Here is a 14,560-nt window from a genome sequence, read left to right as displayed (position 1 = left end):
ACATTGTGTTTTTCTTCTATGTCCGTCACCGAGAAGCCTTCCCAGGCCTTGTTCTTTCATGCATACCAGGTTCTTCTTTTCTTTACAGCACTCTGTGATTGCCTTCTCAGGGCAGTTTTATCAGACACACCTGACTCCTGGCTCCGGGCTCTTTTCTCCTTGCAGTTCCTCTCCGCCCAGTCCCACATACACTCTCTTGTTCACACTCCCTTATCTCCCACACACACTCCCTTGTTCACACTCTCTCTAATTGCGTGATGGAATATTGCAAAGCTTGGAGGTTCATACAAGTGGTAACTGAAAAGGTTAAAAAGCTTGCAAAGGTTACAAAACTTAAAAGGCTATGATAACAATAACTAAAGTTACAAAGTCTGCAAAAAGGTTACAGAACTTAACGATTGAAGTTACAGATCTTACATTTGAGCAGAGGCTTTACATAACACCATCAGTCTTGGTCACATGTGATCTGGGAGCTGAATTCTTTTCCTGGATGATAGCTGGAGCCGTTCATCCTTTTTCTCCATCCAATTTGACGTGAACATGGTCACCGTGTTCCAGACCCGGCAGGTCTCAAACAGAGTCAAGGCTCTTGTAAACATGTTTGTCGTGTAGGGGCCAGCTGCCCACACTAGTGCGGGGAATGTTGTTTGCCTGCCCTCTCCCCATACCAGGAGAGAGGGGAGGGGTAAAGGAATAGTTGGGACCCTGGGACTGAGAGGGCCTCTGGCCAATCAGAGAACTCCAGATTAGGACCAATCGCTAGTAGCCAGCACCCCAAGTCAGTCTGATTGACCGCCCCAGCTCACCCCCACTCCGCCTTCTCCCCTGAGCACGCCGGCGCCGCTACACTTCTCCCGCCTCCCAGGCTTGCGGCGCCAATCAGCTGTTTGGCACCGCAAGCCTGGGAAGGGAGGAGAATTAGAGCGGGGGCGGTGTGCTCAGGGGAGGAGGCTGAGCGGAGGTGAGCTGGGGTGGGGAGCGGTTCTCCTGCGCGCCCACCCCTGTTACTTGCTGCAGGCAGCACTCCCTGCGCCCCGCTCACCTCCACTCCATTTCCTCCACTGCGCACGTTTTTTGGCACCCTTAACCACTTGGCACCCTAGGTGGCTGCCTAGTTCGCCTAGTGGTTGCACCGGCCCTACCTGAGCAACATAAGTTATACCTCAGCATGTGATAGTGTAGACATAGCCTAAGCTAGTTTCATGTTTTTCAAGTTGCCCCTGCCTTTGGTTCTGTTGTTTGACTAATTCAGACTGGTTTGCTATTTGAATAGCTGTGGCTAGAGTTAAATCTCTCTTCAGTTGTAGCTGTTGTGAAAGGATTTTATCTGTCAACCCAATAACCAGCTTGTCTGTGATATTTTCAAACTTTGCATTCCCAAAATCACAGTTTTCAGCCCATATATGCGGAGATCAGCTTTAAATAAGGTATTTTACACACATCATCGCCTAGTGGCTGAACAGTATAATACTCTTTTGCATCCAATTACAGGACGTGTGGTGTTGTCACACTCCAGGGTCGGGGGACACTATCCCCAGCCAGGCCTGAGGGGAGCAGGGTGTATGGGACCTTCAGCGGTGCAGGCAGTGTGAAAGCAGGTGGCTCGGTTTGGAAGGACTTGTGCAGTGTCACTGGTTCTGACATTGCTCACCAGGTCTTCTCTTTTGCCAGCTACTTAAGACTTCTCTACACTTGAAACATTACAGTGGCACAGTGGCAGCTCGGCAGCTGTAGCGTGTCCATATAGATGCTACCAGTGCTGACAGAAGGGACTCTCCCATCAGTGTAGGCAATCCACCTCCCTGAGAGTCAGTAGCCTGGGTCAGTGAAATATGACGTGCTGCTCAGACCTTTCCCCCCAGTGCATCAAGAGAGGCAGGGGAGAGCTCATTCAGGCCACTGCTTACATCAGCCAGTGTTTGGAGATCCCTGAAACGTCAAGCCATGGAGACAGAGACTTACCTCATGTCTTTGCTTTCTTTCAGCTTCCATGGCAGGATTCTCCATGGCAGGTAAATACGAACATAGGCAGAGGGTTGGGGTCTGTCTGTGTGTGCAGGATACATGCTGCAGTGTGCAGCTAACTCATAAATTGGAGTGAGGAAGGACAAAGAAGAGATTATTTAATCTAGTGGTTCAAATATAGAGCTGGTGACCTGGGTTCAAATCCTGCCTCCACCAAACTCACCCTGCATTTCCTCACTACGTGCCTCAGTTTCCCCACCCAAGAGTTGTTAACAATGCAGGCTGTGTAGCAGAGCACAGGGCATCCTGGATTTCAGGTGCCAGTCAAAATACCCAGGCCACCCAGCATCTCAAGGGCTCACCCTTGCCTAGTAAGTCTGAGTGAAATTTGGGCTCTGTCAGTTCCTGGCTGGGCCACGTCAGCTGGGGGTATGATATGCCCCCAACAGATAGTTTTGCCTTTAGTTATTGCTAGACCCATTTCAGCTCAGCTTTGGCTGCGGCTGGTGCATGGCCCCGACCTCTTCACCGGGCAAGTGGAGGTGCTGTGTACTGACACCAGGCCACCGTGATGCTAGCTGAGGCCTGTCAGAAGTGGGGGTGGGGTGTCAGAAGCTGGGCTGCCATGGTGCCATCACCACAGGAGGGTGCTCAGTTCAGCACGGGCCCAGCCCTGTCTGTCTGGGTGCTGTGGAATATAGAGGAGCCGAGTCAGCCCCAGTCAGGGCCAGTGGAGGCTTTTGGATAAGCAGAACTACACCCCTACGAAGCTGCTGCTGTTGGCTCCGGTCAGGCAGGGGCGTCGGGGCGCAGACGGGGAGGGAGCCCAGGCAGGGGCAAAGGGCAGTTCAGTCTCCTGACCAGTTTTGCCCTTTGCCCCTCGGCTGGGAGCCGCTCAGACTGAGGGCTGGCCTGGCCTGCACACACCTGTCCTGTCACGGAGGGGAATTAACCCCAGCAGCTCATTTCACATTTTGGGCATCAGAGAGCTGCAATGGCTGCGACTTCCACTCACTACCAGCTTGGACCCAGGGCCCCAGACGTGAAAGTCCAGTGCCTGTTCCCCCCATGCCAGCCACTGCCCCTGCCTGAGCTGGGGAACTGGTGCCCTCCAGGGGAAAAGCTCCAGGTCTCCTTCCCCCAATGTATTGCGTCAGCTCATCCCCCTCACACAGACTGTACTGGAGCAAGCATCTGCTGGAGGGAAACACCCTGTGTCCCATTCTCCATCCCATGAATCAGCCATTTCCCCAGGCCTGGGGCTAGATCAGAACTGGTGACCTCCAGAGAGGAACCCCCCAGTGTCCCATTTTCAGCCTCCCTGAGCCAGCCAGTCTGCCACACTGGGACTGAATGGGAGCCAGAGCGAACTATAGGGAAGAAGCCCCATATTCCTTTCCTCTAGCCCATCCCTGAGTGTTTATCCCCTTGGAGTATTTGCAGACTCAGGCATCCGAGAACTAACTCAGCTCCGACTGGTGAATGGCCCAAGTCGCTGTGCTGGGAGAGTCGAGGTGATTCACAATCAGCAGTGGGGAACCGTGTGTGATGACAACTGGGATTTAAATGAGGCCAGAGTTGTGTGCTGGCAGCTGGGCTGTGGGACGGCATTATCAGCCCCACGTGGGTCTCGGTTTGGACAGGGAACTGACCGTATCTGGCTGGATGAGGTTAACTGCACAGGGATAGAAGCTGCCCTCTCCGATTGCAGGGCTCGGCCTTGAGGAGAGCATAACTGTAACCATGTGGAAGATGCCGGTGTTGAGTGCTTAGGTAAGCCTCACCTCTTCTGTTACAGTGGGTGCTTCAGGGAGTGGATGAGGAAGTTTTCAGCGCAGCCCCTGGTGCCCCATCTGAGTTCCTGTGCCCCAGCCCAGTGCTAAGGGCCTGTACTGAAGGGAGCATGATGGGAACACATTTAGCCAATGTTACCCTTCGCACACATGGGATTGGACACTGTCAGGGCCAGTAACACGGTGGTTTTGCCTAGTGGTCAGAACCAGGGTGGCATCGGGATCATGGTTGGACGTCACACCAAAGGTGAAAGACAGAAATAGAGTCAGAAGCCTTGCCCAGGGGCAAGCCACTGTCAGAGTTTGTCACTGGACTTAGGGTGAGGAGCCAGGAACAAGAGGTAGTAACGGGAGCAAGGAGCAGGAACCGGGTGAGGAGGCAGGAACCTGGTGCCTGGGGTCTGTCCAATCAGCAGTCAGCTTCTAGTCACCTGCCCCGGTGGGTGGGCCTCTGCTGGTGGGCCATTAGCTACAATTCCCTCATCTCATCGTGCTGGGACACGTAAGGCTGTAGTTCAGGGACCTCGGTTTGAGGCCTGTAGTGCATGGGAGATGCCTAATTCTTTCCCATTTCCTGCATAAACAGCATATTGCCCTCTGGGGCAGGTCTCTGGCCTGTGCTACCCAGGAGGGCAGACTAGCTGGTCACAGTGGGCACTTTGGGCCTTGGGAATCTATGAATCCTGCTGATCAGATTCAGTGTCAGATGGAGCCTGCAGCCATTCACAAGGAGTAGGGACCCCATTTCCCTGGCCAATTAGCATCTAAGCTGATGAACCTTTAACATTTGGCACCATTGTGAATGGATGCAGAATTCTTCCCCCTGTCCTCCCTAAATGACTGGGCCAGATTTCTCTCGCCTATTTCTCAGCTGCACCCCAGCGGTGGCTGCATATCAGTGGTGGGGAGTGAAACCCTGATAGGCGGTAGCTGTGTGTGGAGGCTGTTCAGACCCGTCAGTGGGAGGCGCTACGTTCCCCAGCATCACTACTGATCAGATGCACAGGAACCTCCCTGAGTGTTTATTCCCTTGGGGTGTTTGCAGACTCAGGAATTTCGGAAGTGGCTCAGCTCCAACTGGTGAACGGCCCAAGTCGCTGCGCTGGGAGAGTCGAGGTGCTTCACAACCAGCAGTGGGGATCCGTGTGTCATGACAGCTGGGACATAACTGATGCCAGAGTCGTGTGCAGGCAGCTGGGCTGTGGGATGCCATTATCAGCCCCAGGAGGGACTCGATTTGGGCGAGGATCTGACCGTATCTGGCTGGACAAGGTTCAGTGCAAAGGGACAGAAACTGCCCTTTCCGAATGCAGGGCTCGGCCTTGGGGAGACAATAGCTGTCACCATGGAGAAGATGCTGGTGTTGTTTGCGCAGGTAACCCTCATCCATCACTGTGCGTGTTGCAGGGAGCAGGGTAGGAAGCTCATTATAGGGCATTGTCCCCTCACAGCCATTACTAACCCCAGCATGGTGCTTGGGGCCTGTGCTTCAGGGAGCTATATGGTGGTTGCTGTAGGGGGCGCTCTCCTCTCTCACTCTGTGGTGACCCTAATTCCCCTCTGCGGATCTATAGGCCTGTGCTGCAGGGAATGGCATGGGGGCTTAGTAGGGGGCGCTCTCTCCTTGAAGTCAGTGCTGGCCCCTGTGCCCCAGTACGGGGACAAGGGGCCTGTGCTGCAGGGAGGAGGGCTGGGTGTCAGTAGGGGGCGCTCTCCCTTTGCAGTTGTGCTGGACCCAATGCCCCAGTGTGGTGCCATCGTCCCTAGCATGAAGAAGCCTTGCCTGTGCCCGCTGGGGGCCAGCTCTCCAACTCTGACAACTCCAACTGGAGTGAATACCAGCGCCAGGAGTGAGGGTGTAAATCTGCTCCCCAGAAGGTTCCTGCCAGCGGTGCGGGGGGTGATCTTTTTAAGTGCTCTAGTGGCAGCAGTAGGTCAGACTGCCATCCAGTCTCCCCAACCAGGTGACAGCTGGCTGGGAGGGGGGTGGACAAACTTCAACATTACCCAAGTGATTAGCCTGGTCAGTGGTGGGGAGCATAGGCACCAACTTTTCCCCACGCCGGTGGGTGCTCGCACCCCCCACTCCGACTCCATCCCCGCCTCGCCCCCTCCCGCCCCGATTCCAACCCCTTCCCCAAAGTCCCCGCCCCAACTCCACCTCCTCCCCTGAGCGCGCCGTGTGCCCGCTCCTCCCCGCTTCCTCCAAGCGCTTGTTGCGCAAAACAGCTGTTTCATGGCGGGAAGCGCTAGGAGCTAGGGGGGGAAAGCGGGCACGCGGCGCGCTCAGGGGATGAGGCGGAGCGGAGGTGGGGGTGAGCTGGGGCAGGGAGCTGCTGGTGGGTGCAGAGCACCCACCAATTTTTACCCATGGGTGCTCCAGGGCTGGAGCACCCATGGAGTGGGCGCCTATGGTGGGGAGCCCTTGAAAGGCAGTGGCTGTGTGCAGAGACTGGTCACACCCATCGGAGGGAGACGCTACGTTTCCCAGCGACACGGGAGCTCAGATGCACAGGAACCTCCCTGAGTTTTTATTCCCTTGGGTGTTTGCAGACGCTGGCATCTCAGAAGTGGCTCAGCTCCGACCGGTGAATGGTCCGAGTCGTTGCGCTGGGAGGGTCGAGGTGCTTCGCAACCAGCAGTGAGGAACCGTGTGTGATGACAGCTGGGACCTACAGGATGCTGTAGTCGTGTGCAGGCAGCTGGGCTGTGGGACGGCGTTATCAACCCCCGCCGAGGCTCACTTTGGGCCAGGATCTGACCCTATCTGGTTGCTTAATGTCAACTGCACAGGGACAGAAGCTGCCCTCTCCAATTGCAGGGCTCGGCCTTGGGGAGATAGTAACTGTACCCACAAAGATGCCGCTGTTGTGTGCTCAGGTAACCCTCCTCCATCATGTCACTGAGGGTGGTGCAGGGATCGGGCTGGGAAGCTTTCAGCACAGACCCAGCTCTCCTGTCTGAGTCAGCGCTGACCCCAGTGCCTCAGCATGGTGCTAAGGGCCTGTACTGCAGGGAGCCGGTTCGGGGTCACAGTAAGTGTTGCTCTTCCCATGGTGTCAGCACTGACCCCATTTCCCCCACACAGTTCTACAGGTCTGTGCTGCAGGGAGCGGGATGGGGGCTCAGCCGGGGGTGCTCTCACCTCGCAGTCAATGCTGGCCTCAGTGTCCCAGCACAGCACTTAGGGCCTGCGCTGCAGGTACCAGCACATGCACCTCAGTGAGAGACCCTCCCCATCGCTGATCGCGCTGATCCCCCTGCCCCACTACAGCACAATGGGGCGCTGGGTAACCATAGCTCCCATTTGCAGGATTTGGTGTCGAATGGAGCTTGCAGCCACTATGGGTCCCTTTTTGAAGTGTGGGGTTCCTATCCCCGTCACTTTGGGTGATTTCCATGTCAGCTAATTTGCCTGAACCTGTAATATCCCCCACAGTGTGGCTGGAGACAGGGTTCTTCCTCACTCCCTCTCCTACAGCCCATGAGTATCTGTGTCCGGTCTCTCAGCTGCCTTATTCCATCCCAGAGGTGGCTGCATATCAGAGGTGGGGAGTGAGTCCTTGATAGGCAGGCGCTGTGTTTAGAGGCTGTTCAGACCTGTCAGTGGGAGGTGCTAAGTTCCCCAGCGTTAGTAGCAATCACATGCACAGGAACCTACCTGAGTGTTTATTCCCTTGGGGCATTTGCAGACTCAGGCATTTCAGAGCAGACTTCGCTCCGACTGGTGAACAGCCCGAGTCGCTGCGCTGGGAGAGTCGAGGTGCTTCACAACCAGCAGTGGGGAACTGTGTGTGATCACAAATGGGATTTAGCTGCGGCCAGCGTCGTGTGCAGGCAGCTGGGCTGTGGGCCGGCGTTATCAGCCCCAGGCGCGGCTCACTTTGGGTGAGGATCTGACCCCATCTGGCTGGATGACGTTGACTGCACAGGGACAGAAGCTGCCCTCACCGAATGCCGGGCTAGCCCTTGGAGAGACCATAACTGTCACGATGGAGAAGATGCCGGTGTTGTGTGCTCAGGTAACCCTCCTCCATCCCGGTGGATGCTGCAGGGAGTGGGGTAGGAGGTCAGTAGGGGGCAGTCAGTTCAGAGCCCAGTGTAACAGCGCTTTGCAAGAGGCCTGTGCTGTAGGGACAGCGTGCGGGCTCCTGAGAGACTGCTCTGCCTTCGCAGTCAGTGCTGACCCCCATGTGGGTGAAGGGACTGTGCTGTAGGGAGCAGTTTGGGGACCACACAAGGGAGCCTTTCCCCTGGAGTTAGTGCTGACCCCAGTGTCCCAGCACAGCACTTAGGGCCTGCGCTGCAGGGAGCAGTACGTGCACCTCAGTGAGAGAGCCTCCGTGTCGCTGATCGCTCTGATCCCCCTGCCCCGCTACAGCACAATGGGGTGCTGTGTAAACGTAGATCCCATTTGCAGGATTTGGTGTTGAATGGAGCCTGCAGCCACTCAGGGATCCCTTTATGAAGTGTGGGGTTCCTATCCCTGTCACTTTTGGTCATTTCCATCTCAGCTAATTACCCTTGAACCTGTAATATCCCCCACTGCTGTGACTGGAGATGGTTTCTTCCTCACTTCCTCTCCTATACAGCCCATGAGTTTCTGTGCCCGATCTCTCATCTACCCTGTTTCACCCCACAGATGGCTGCATGGCAGTGGTGAGGAGTAGGGCTGTCAAGTTATTAAAAAATTAATCGTGATTAATCACTCAATTAATCGCGCCTTTACAGAATAGGAGAATACCATTTATTTCACTTTATATTTATTTTTGAGTACAAATATTTCCACTGTAATAAAGAGACAAAAGAAATAGTGTATTTCAATTCACCTCATACAAGTACTGTAGTGCAATCTCTTTATCAGGAAAGTTGAACTTACAAATGTAGAATTATTTACAAATAACTGCAATCAAAAATAAAACAATGTAAAATTTTAGATCCTACAAGTCCACTCAGTCCTACATCTCGTTCAGCCAATCGCTCAGACAGACAGGTTTGTTTACATTTGCAGGAAATAATGCTGCTTGCTTCTTGTTTACAATGTTACCTGAAAGTGAGAACAGGCATTCACATGGCACTGTTGTAGCCGGCGTCGCAAAATATTTACGTGCCAGATGCACTAAAAATTCATATGTCCCTTCATGCTTCGACCACCATTCCAGAGGACATGATGGGTTCTGCTCGATAACAATCCAAAGCAGTGCAGACTGACAAATGTTCATTTTCATGATCTGAGTCAGACGACACCAGCAGAAGGTTGATTTTCTTTTTTGGTGGTTCAGGTTCTGTAGTTTCCGCATTGGAGTGTTGCTCTTTTAAGACTTCTGAAAGCATGCGCCACATCTCATCCCTCTCAGATTTTGGAAGGCACTTCAGATTCTTAAACTTTGGGTCGAGTGCTGTAGCTAGCTTTAGAAATCTCACATTGGTACCTTCTTTGTGTTTTGTCAAATCTGCAGTGAAAGTGTTCTTAAAATGAACAACATGTGCAGGGTCATCATCCGAGATTACTGTAACATGAAAGAAATGGCAGAATGCAGGTAAAATACATCACAGGAGATACACAATTCTCCCCCTAGGATTTCAGTTACAAATTAAATTAACACATTGCTTTTTTAATGAGCATCATCAGCATGGCAGCATGTCGTCTGGAGTGGTGGCCGAAGCATGAAAGGGCATGTGAATGTTTAGCATATCTGGCACATAAATACCTTGCAATGCCACCTGCAAAAGTGCCATGCGAACGCCTCTTCTCACTTTTGGGTGTGTGAGGGTTTACGCCCCTCGTTACAGGGCAGCACGGCCCAGTGGCCAGAGTCCATAGAAGTAGTAATCGTTGCAGGGCAGCACGGCCTAGTGGCCAGAGTCCATAGAATAAGCCCTCGATACAGGGCAGTAGGACCTTACTACTGGCTCAGCGGGGGGGTCCTACCAAATCACGCTGAGGTTTACTGGGTGCAAGGTACCAGTCCGTCACCCCACCCACCCCGGGTCGCTTCCTACCGGCTCGGGAGTTGGGGTCTCCCACGAATCCCAGGGTTCTCCGCGGGTCTCCAGGTCCGTCGCCTCCCCTGGTTCCTCCCACAGTAGGGGATCGTGCCGGCATGTAGAAGCCTCCGTTCCCAGCAGCTTCAAGAGTGTTAGCTGGTCCTCTGCAGGAGCTTCCCGGTTAGGTCCTTCCCCTGCGGCCGCCAGCACGGACTGAGCTGAATTCCCTCCTTTTATACTCCCAGAGCACTTGGAGCATGCCCAGTACGAATGGGGCAGGACTTCCTCCGTGAGAGCTACTGGTCTGACACCGCTGGGTCTAGTGCGGGGTGGGGCTGCCCCGTCACAGGGTGACATTGCAAATAAGAAGCAGGCAGCGTTATCTCCCGTAAATGTAAACAAACGTGTTTGTCTGAGCGATTGGCTGAACAAGAAGTAAGACTGAGAGAACGAGTAGGCTCTACGCTTTAGATTCGTTTTTTTTTCTGAGTGCAGTTATGTAACAAAAAAATCTACATTTGTAAGTTGCACTTTCACAATAGAGAGATTGCATTAGAGTACATGTATGAGATGAATTGAAAAATACTATTTCTTTTACCATTTTTACAGTGCTAATATCTGTAATCCAAACTAAAGTGCAAGCTGTTTTATCCGACACTTCACCAACTGGAAAGCTCTATAAATCGGCATTTCTGATCTTCATTGAAATGCCAGTTTATAGTCCGGTTGGCGCGGGGCCGGCAGGGGTTTGGGTGCAGGAGGGGGTGCGGAGCAAGGGCTCTGGGAGGGCCTTTGGGTGTGAGAGGGGCTTAGTAGGCAGGAGTGGGTGTGGGGTGTTGGATCCAGGCTCCGGCAACCTGTCCCGGGCTCTGGCTACTCCTAAGCAGAGGCGCATCAGGCGGCTCTGCGTGCTGCCCGCCCCCCGCCCCAGTGCTGACTGCACATCTCCAATCAGCTGGGAACCATGGCCAATGGGAGCTGTGGGTGGAGGGAATGTGCCAAACCCCCTGTCGCGCCTCCGTCCAGGAGCAGGCAGGAGAAGTTGCCGCTTTCAGGGAGCCACCCGAGGTGAGTGGCCCCCGGATCCAGCACACCCCACTCGATACTGCTCCCCAACTGCCTGCCCTGAGCCCCCTCCTGCACCTAAACTTCCTCCCAGAGTCCGTGCTCCACACCCCCTCCCGTGTCCCAACCCCCAGCCCCGCACCCGCTCCCGCACCCAAACTCCCTCCCTCTTAGTTGACTGGCATTTTTCATTTACCGGCACCCCCCATATCCCGAACATGACGGATAATAATAAAGTGAGAACGGTACTCATTGTATTCTGTGTTGTAACTGAAATCAATATATTTGAAAACAAAGAAAAACATCCAAAATATTCAATAAATTTCAATTGGTATTCTATTGTTTAACAGTGTGATTAAAACTGCGATTAATGGTGATTAATTTTTTAAATCACAATTAATCTTTTGAGTTAATCGCATGAGTTAACTGCGATTAATTGACAGGGAGGGAACCCCTAACAGGCTGTTGCAGAGGCTGTTCAGACCCGTCAGTGGGAGGCCCTAAGTTCACCAGTGACATTAGTGATCGGATGCACAGGAACCTCCCTGAGCGTTTATTCCCTTGGGGTGTTTGCAGACTCAGGAATTTCGGAAGTGTCTCAGCTCCGTCTGGTGAACGGCCCGAGTCGCTGCGCTGGGAGAGTCGAGGTGCTTCACAACCAGCAGTGGGGAACCGTGTGCGATGACAGCTGGGACTTACAGGATGCTGGAGTCGTGTGCAGGCAACTGGGCTGTGGGACGGCGTTATCAGCCCCAGCAGGGGCTCGATTTGGGCGAGGATCAGACCGTATCTGGCTGGATGACGTTCACTGCACAGGGACAGAAGCTGCCCTCACCGTATGCAGGGCTCTGTCTTGGGGAGACAATAACTGTAACCACGGAGAAGATGCCGGTGTTGTGTGCTCAGGTAACCTTCAACTACCACCATGTGTGTTACAGGGAGCAGGGTGGGAAGCTCATTACTGGGCATTGTCCCCTCACAGCCAGAGCTGATCCCAGCATGGTGCTTGGGGCCTGTGCTTCAGGGAGCAATATGGCGGTTCCAGTAGGGAGCGCTCTCCTCTCAGACTGTGCTGACCCTAATTCCTCTGTGCGGTTCTATGGGCCTGTGCTGCAGGGAGCGGTGTGGGGGCTCAGCAGGGGATGCTCACACTCTCCCCTTGAAGTCAGTGCTGGCCCCAGTGCCCTAGTGCGGTGCTAGGGGGCCTGTGCTGCAAGTAGGGGGGTGTCAGTAGGGGGTGCTCGCCCTTTGCAGTTGTGCTGGCACTAATGCCCCAGTGCAGTGCCATGGGCCCCTAGCATGAGGAAGCCTGGTCTGTACCCGCTGGGGGGCTGCTCTCCAACTCCCTCGACCACAAGCCACACAAGCCGTGCCCTCTAGGCCTTGCGGGGTGACCTCACTCCAGGTTGGCAATAGGCACAATTCATCCCTCGGCACTCCGAGCGTCCCCCTGCAGGACCCAATCCCTGTCCCACTCGGCATTCACAGCAGTCACAGATCTGCTGCTCCCAAAGAACAGGGCCCCCATCTGACCAGTTCCACCTCCCATCTCTGCCCCAATCAACACACAGTCCTAAATCTCTTCATAGTCACACCAAGGACAAGTGATTTCACAAAGTGTAGAGATTCGAGGAATAGCAAGGAGAAGAGTTGGAAAGAAATAGTTCCATGGCAAATAAAATCATACCATGCTGACTATAGCTTAGACTCATTGAACGAGATACTTTTCTGTCTGGTAGAGCAACATTCACCCCACAGTGCTTCCAGGGTTTCATTCCAGGCTTGGCTGTGATCTCCTGTTCCTGAGACAAACACTGTCAGTTGCCTCCTGGGTGAAAGGGAGCTCTTGTCCCCTCTCCTCTTTCTTTGTAGGTACAGACCATTCTCTCTTCCCAGAGGAGGTCTCTTTTCGGAGACTTGTGCTGAGGGTCCTTTGTCTTTGTAAATTCTCAGGTCCCCACTGGGCCCAGACAGTGAATATAACCTGTCTCCACGGCTGTGCTTTGTTCTATGTGCTGATTGGCTCAGCCGAAGGGATTGCCATGGCGCAGGTGACAAGCTTCACTTCAACACTTCTGGAGCGTCATATTCTACATTTTGCATCTCTCTTCAACTGTGTCCCATCCAAACATCTTGCCCCCATTAGGGCGACGAGTGGGCTGCTGGCTCTTGGTAGAGACCTAACATACCACCTTTGGCGAGCTATTGTGCATATATCTCACCCAGGGGATTCCCATAAAACTCTAGGCAACCCTGTGCCCTCTGCAATTTGGAGTCTAGTTATCTCTGGGCCAGACTCCTCTGCGGCACAATGGGGACCTGGGTAACTGCAGCTTCCACTGGTTGGATTTGGTGTCAACGGAGCCTGCAGCTGCTCACTCAAACTAAAAATCCAGGGCCAATTTCTCAAGAGTCCAGTTCCTAATCACTGTGTTCCGGCGGATTTGCATCTCAGGAAATTAGCCCTGAACCTGTAACTTCCCCAACAGCTGGACACAGGAGATGCAATTCTTCCTCACTTCCTGTCCTACACAGCCTACATATTTCCCTGTCCCGTTTCTCAGCAGCCATGTCCTACCCCAGAAGTGGCTGCATGTCAGTGAGGGGAGTCTTCTTCTTTTGTGTATATCACAAGTCGATATCCATGTAACCCTTCTGCCAGTGGTGTTGGAAGTGACCAGGGCCGGGTTCAATATCTAGGGGTTCCTTTCCAGCAATATAACACAGATCCGGCTTCAGCACCCACCCAGTAACCTGGGACAATTACACACCACCCCTTGGGTGCTTCTACGAGGCAAAACGTCCCCTCCTGCAAGCACAGAGTCTCAATGCAGAACAGAAGCTTTTTTATAAAAGGAGGAAAGCCCCCCACCATTAACTTGGGAAAATGCCACAAACAGGATTTATAACATAAAACTATGAGTAAAACACCTACCCTACAGCATGTTGGGAAGTGTCTTTTGCCTCAGGTTCTTGAGTCGAGCAACCAAAAGTTCCTTTAAGGTGCCCCTCCCATCTCCCTCCAGCGCACCCCACTCACAGTGGTAGTCCTTGATTAGTGAAGACCCAGAGTCTTAGCACAGAAGAATCCCATGCACCGCTACAGGGTGGGGATCGACTGGCTAAGCAGCATAGAATCATAGAATATCAGGGTTGGAAGGGATCTCAGGAGGTCATCTAGTCCAACCCCCTGCTCAAAGCAGGACCAATCCCCAACTAAATCATCCCAGCCAGGGCTTTGTAAAGCCTGGCCTTAAAAACCACCTCCCTAGGTAACCCATTCCAGTGCTTCACCACCCTCCTAGTGAAAAAGTTTTTCCTAATATCCTAAACCTCCCCCACTGCAACTTGAGACCATTACTCCTTGTTCTGTCATCTGGTACCAATGAGACCCATCTAGATCCATCCTCTTTGGAACCCCCTTTCAGGTAGTTGAAAGCAGCTATCAAATCCTCCCTCATTCTTCTCTTCTGCAGACTAAATAATCCCAGTTCCCTCAGCCGCTCCTCATAAGTCATGTGTTCCAGCCCCCAAATCATTTTTGTTGCCCTCCGCTGTACTCTTTCCAATTTTTCCACATCCTTCTTGTAGTGTGGGGCCCAAAACTGGACACACTACTCCAGATGAGGCCTCACCAATGTCGAATAGAGGGGAATGGTCACGTCTCTCGATCTGCTTCAGAATTAATTCCTTGAGGACCTGCTCCATGATTTTTCCAGGGACTAAGGTGAGGCTGACTGGCCTGTAGT

The 14,560-nt window shown here is 53.3% G+C and overlaps 1 protein-coding gene across 1 annotated transcript in view; it reads left to right on the top strand.

Annotated features, from left to right (window-relative positions):
* Positions 1-14,560, top strand: part of LOC135892886 (uncharacterized) — a gene marked incomplete at its 5' end in the record, with an annotated part of 126,392 nt that overhangs the window by 54,930 nt on the left and 56,902 nt on the right. Inside the window, 4 exon segments of the mRNA XM_065420654.1 lie at positions 3,409-3,738; positions 4,804-5,133; positions 6,312-6,638; positions 11,388-11,717. Of these exon segments, the coding sequence (XP_065276726.1) occupies positions 3,409-3,738; positions 4,804-5,133; positions 6,312-6,638; positions 11,388-11,717 (1,317 nt within the window).

Source organism: Emys orbicularis, chromosome 21 (genome assembly GCF_028017835.1).
Source record: "Emys orbicularis isolate rEmyOrb1 chromosome 21, rEmyOrb1.hap1, whole genome shotgun sequence".
NCBI lineage: Eukaryota > Metazoa > Chordata > Testudines > Emydidae > Emys > Emys orbicularis.
This window is presented reverse-complemented; position numbering and strand designations above follow the sequence as displayed.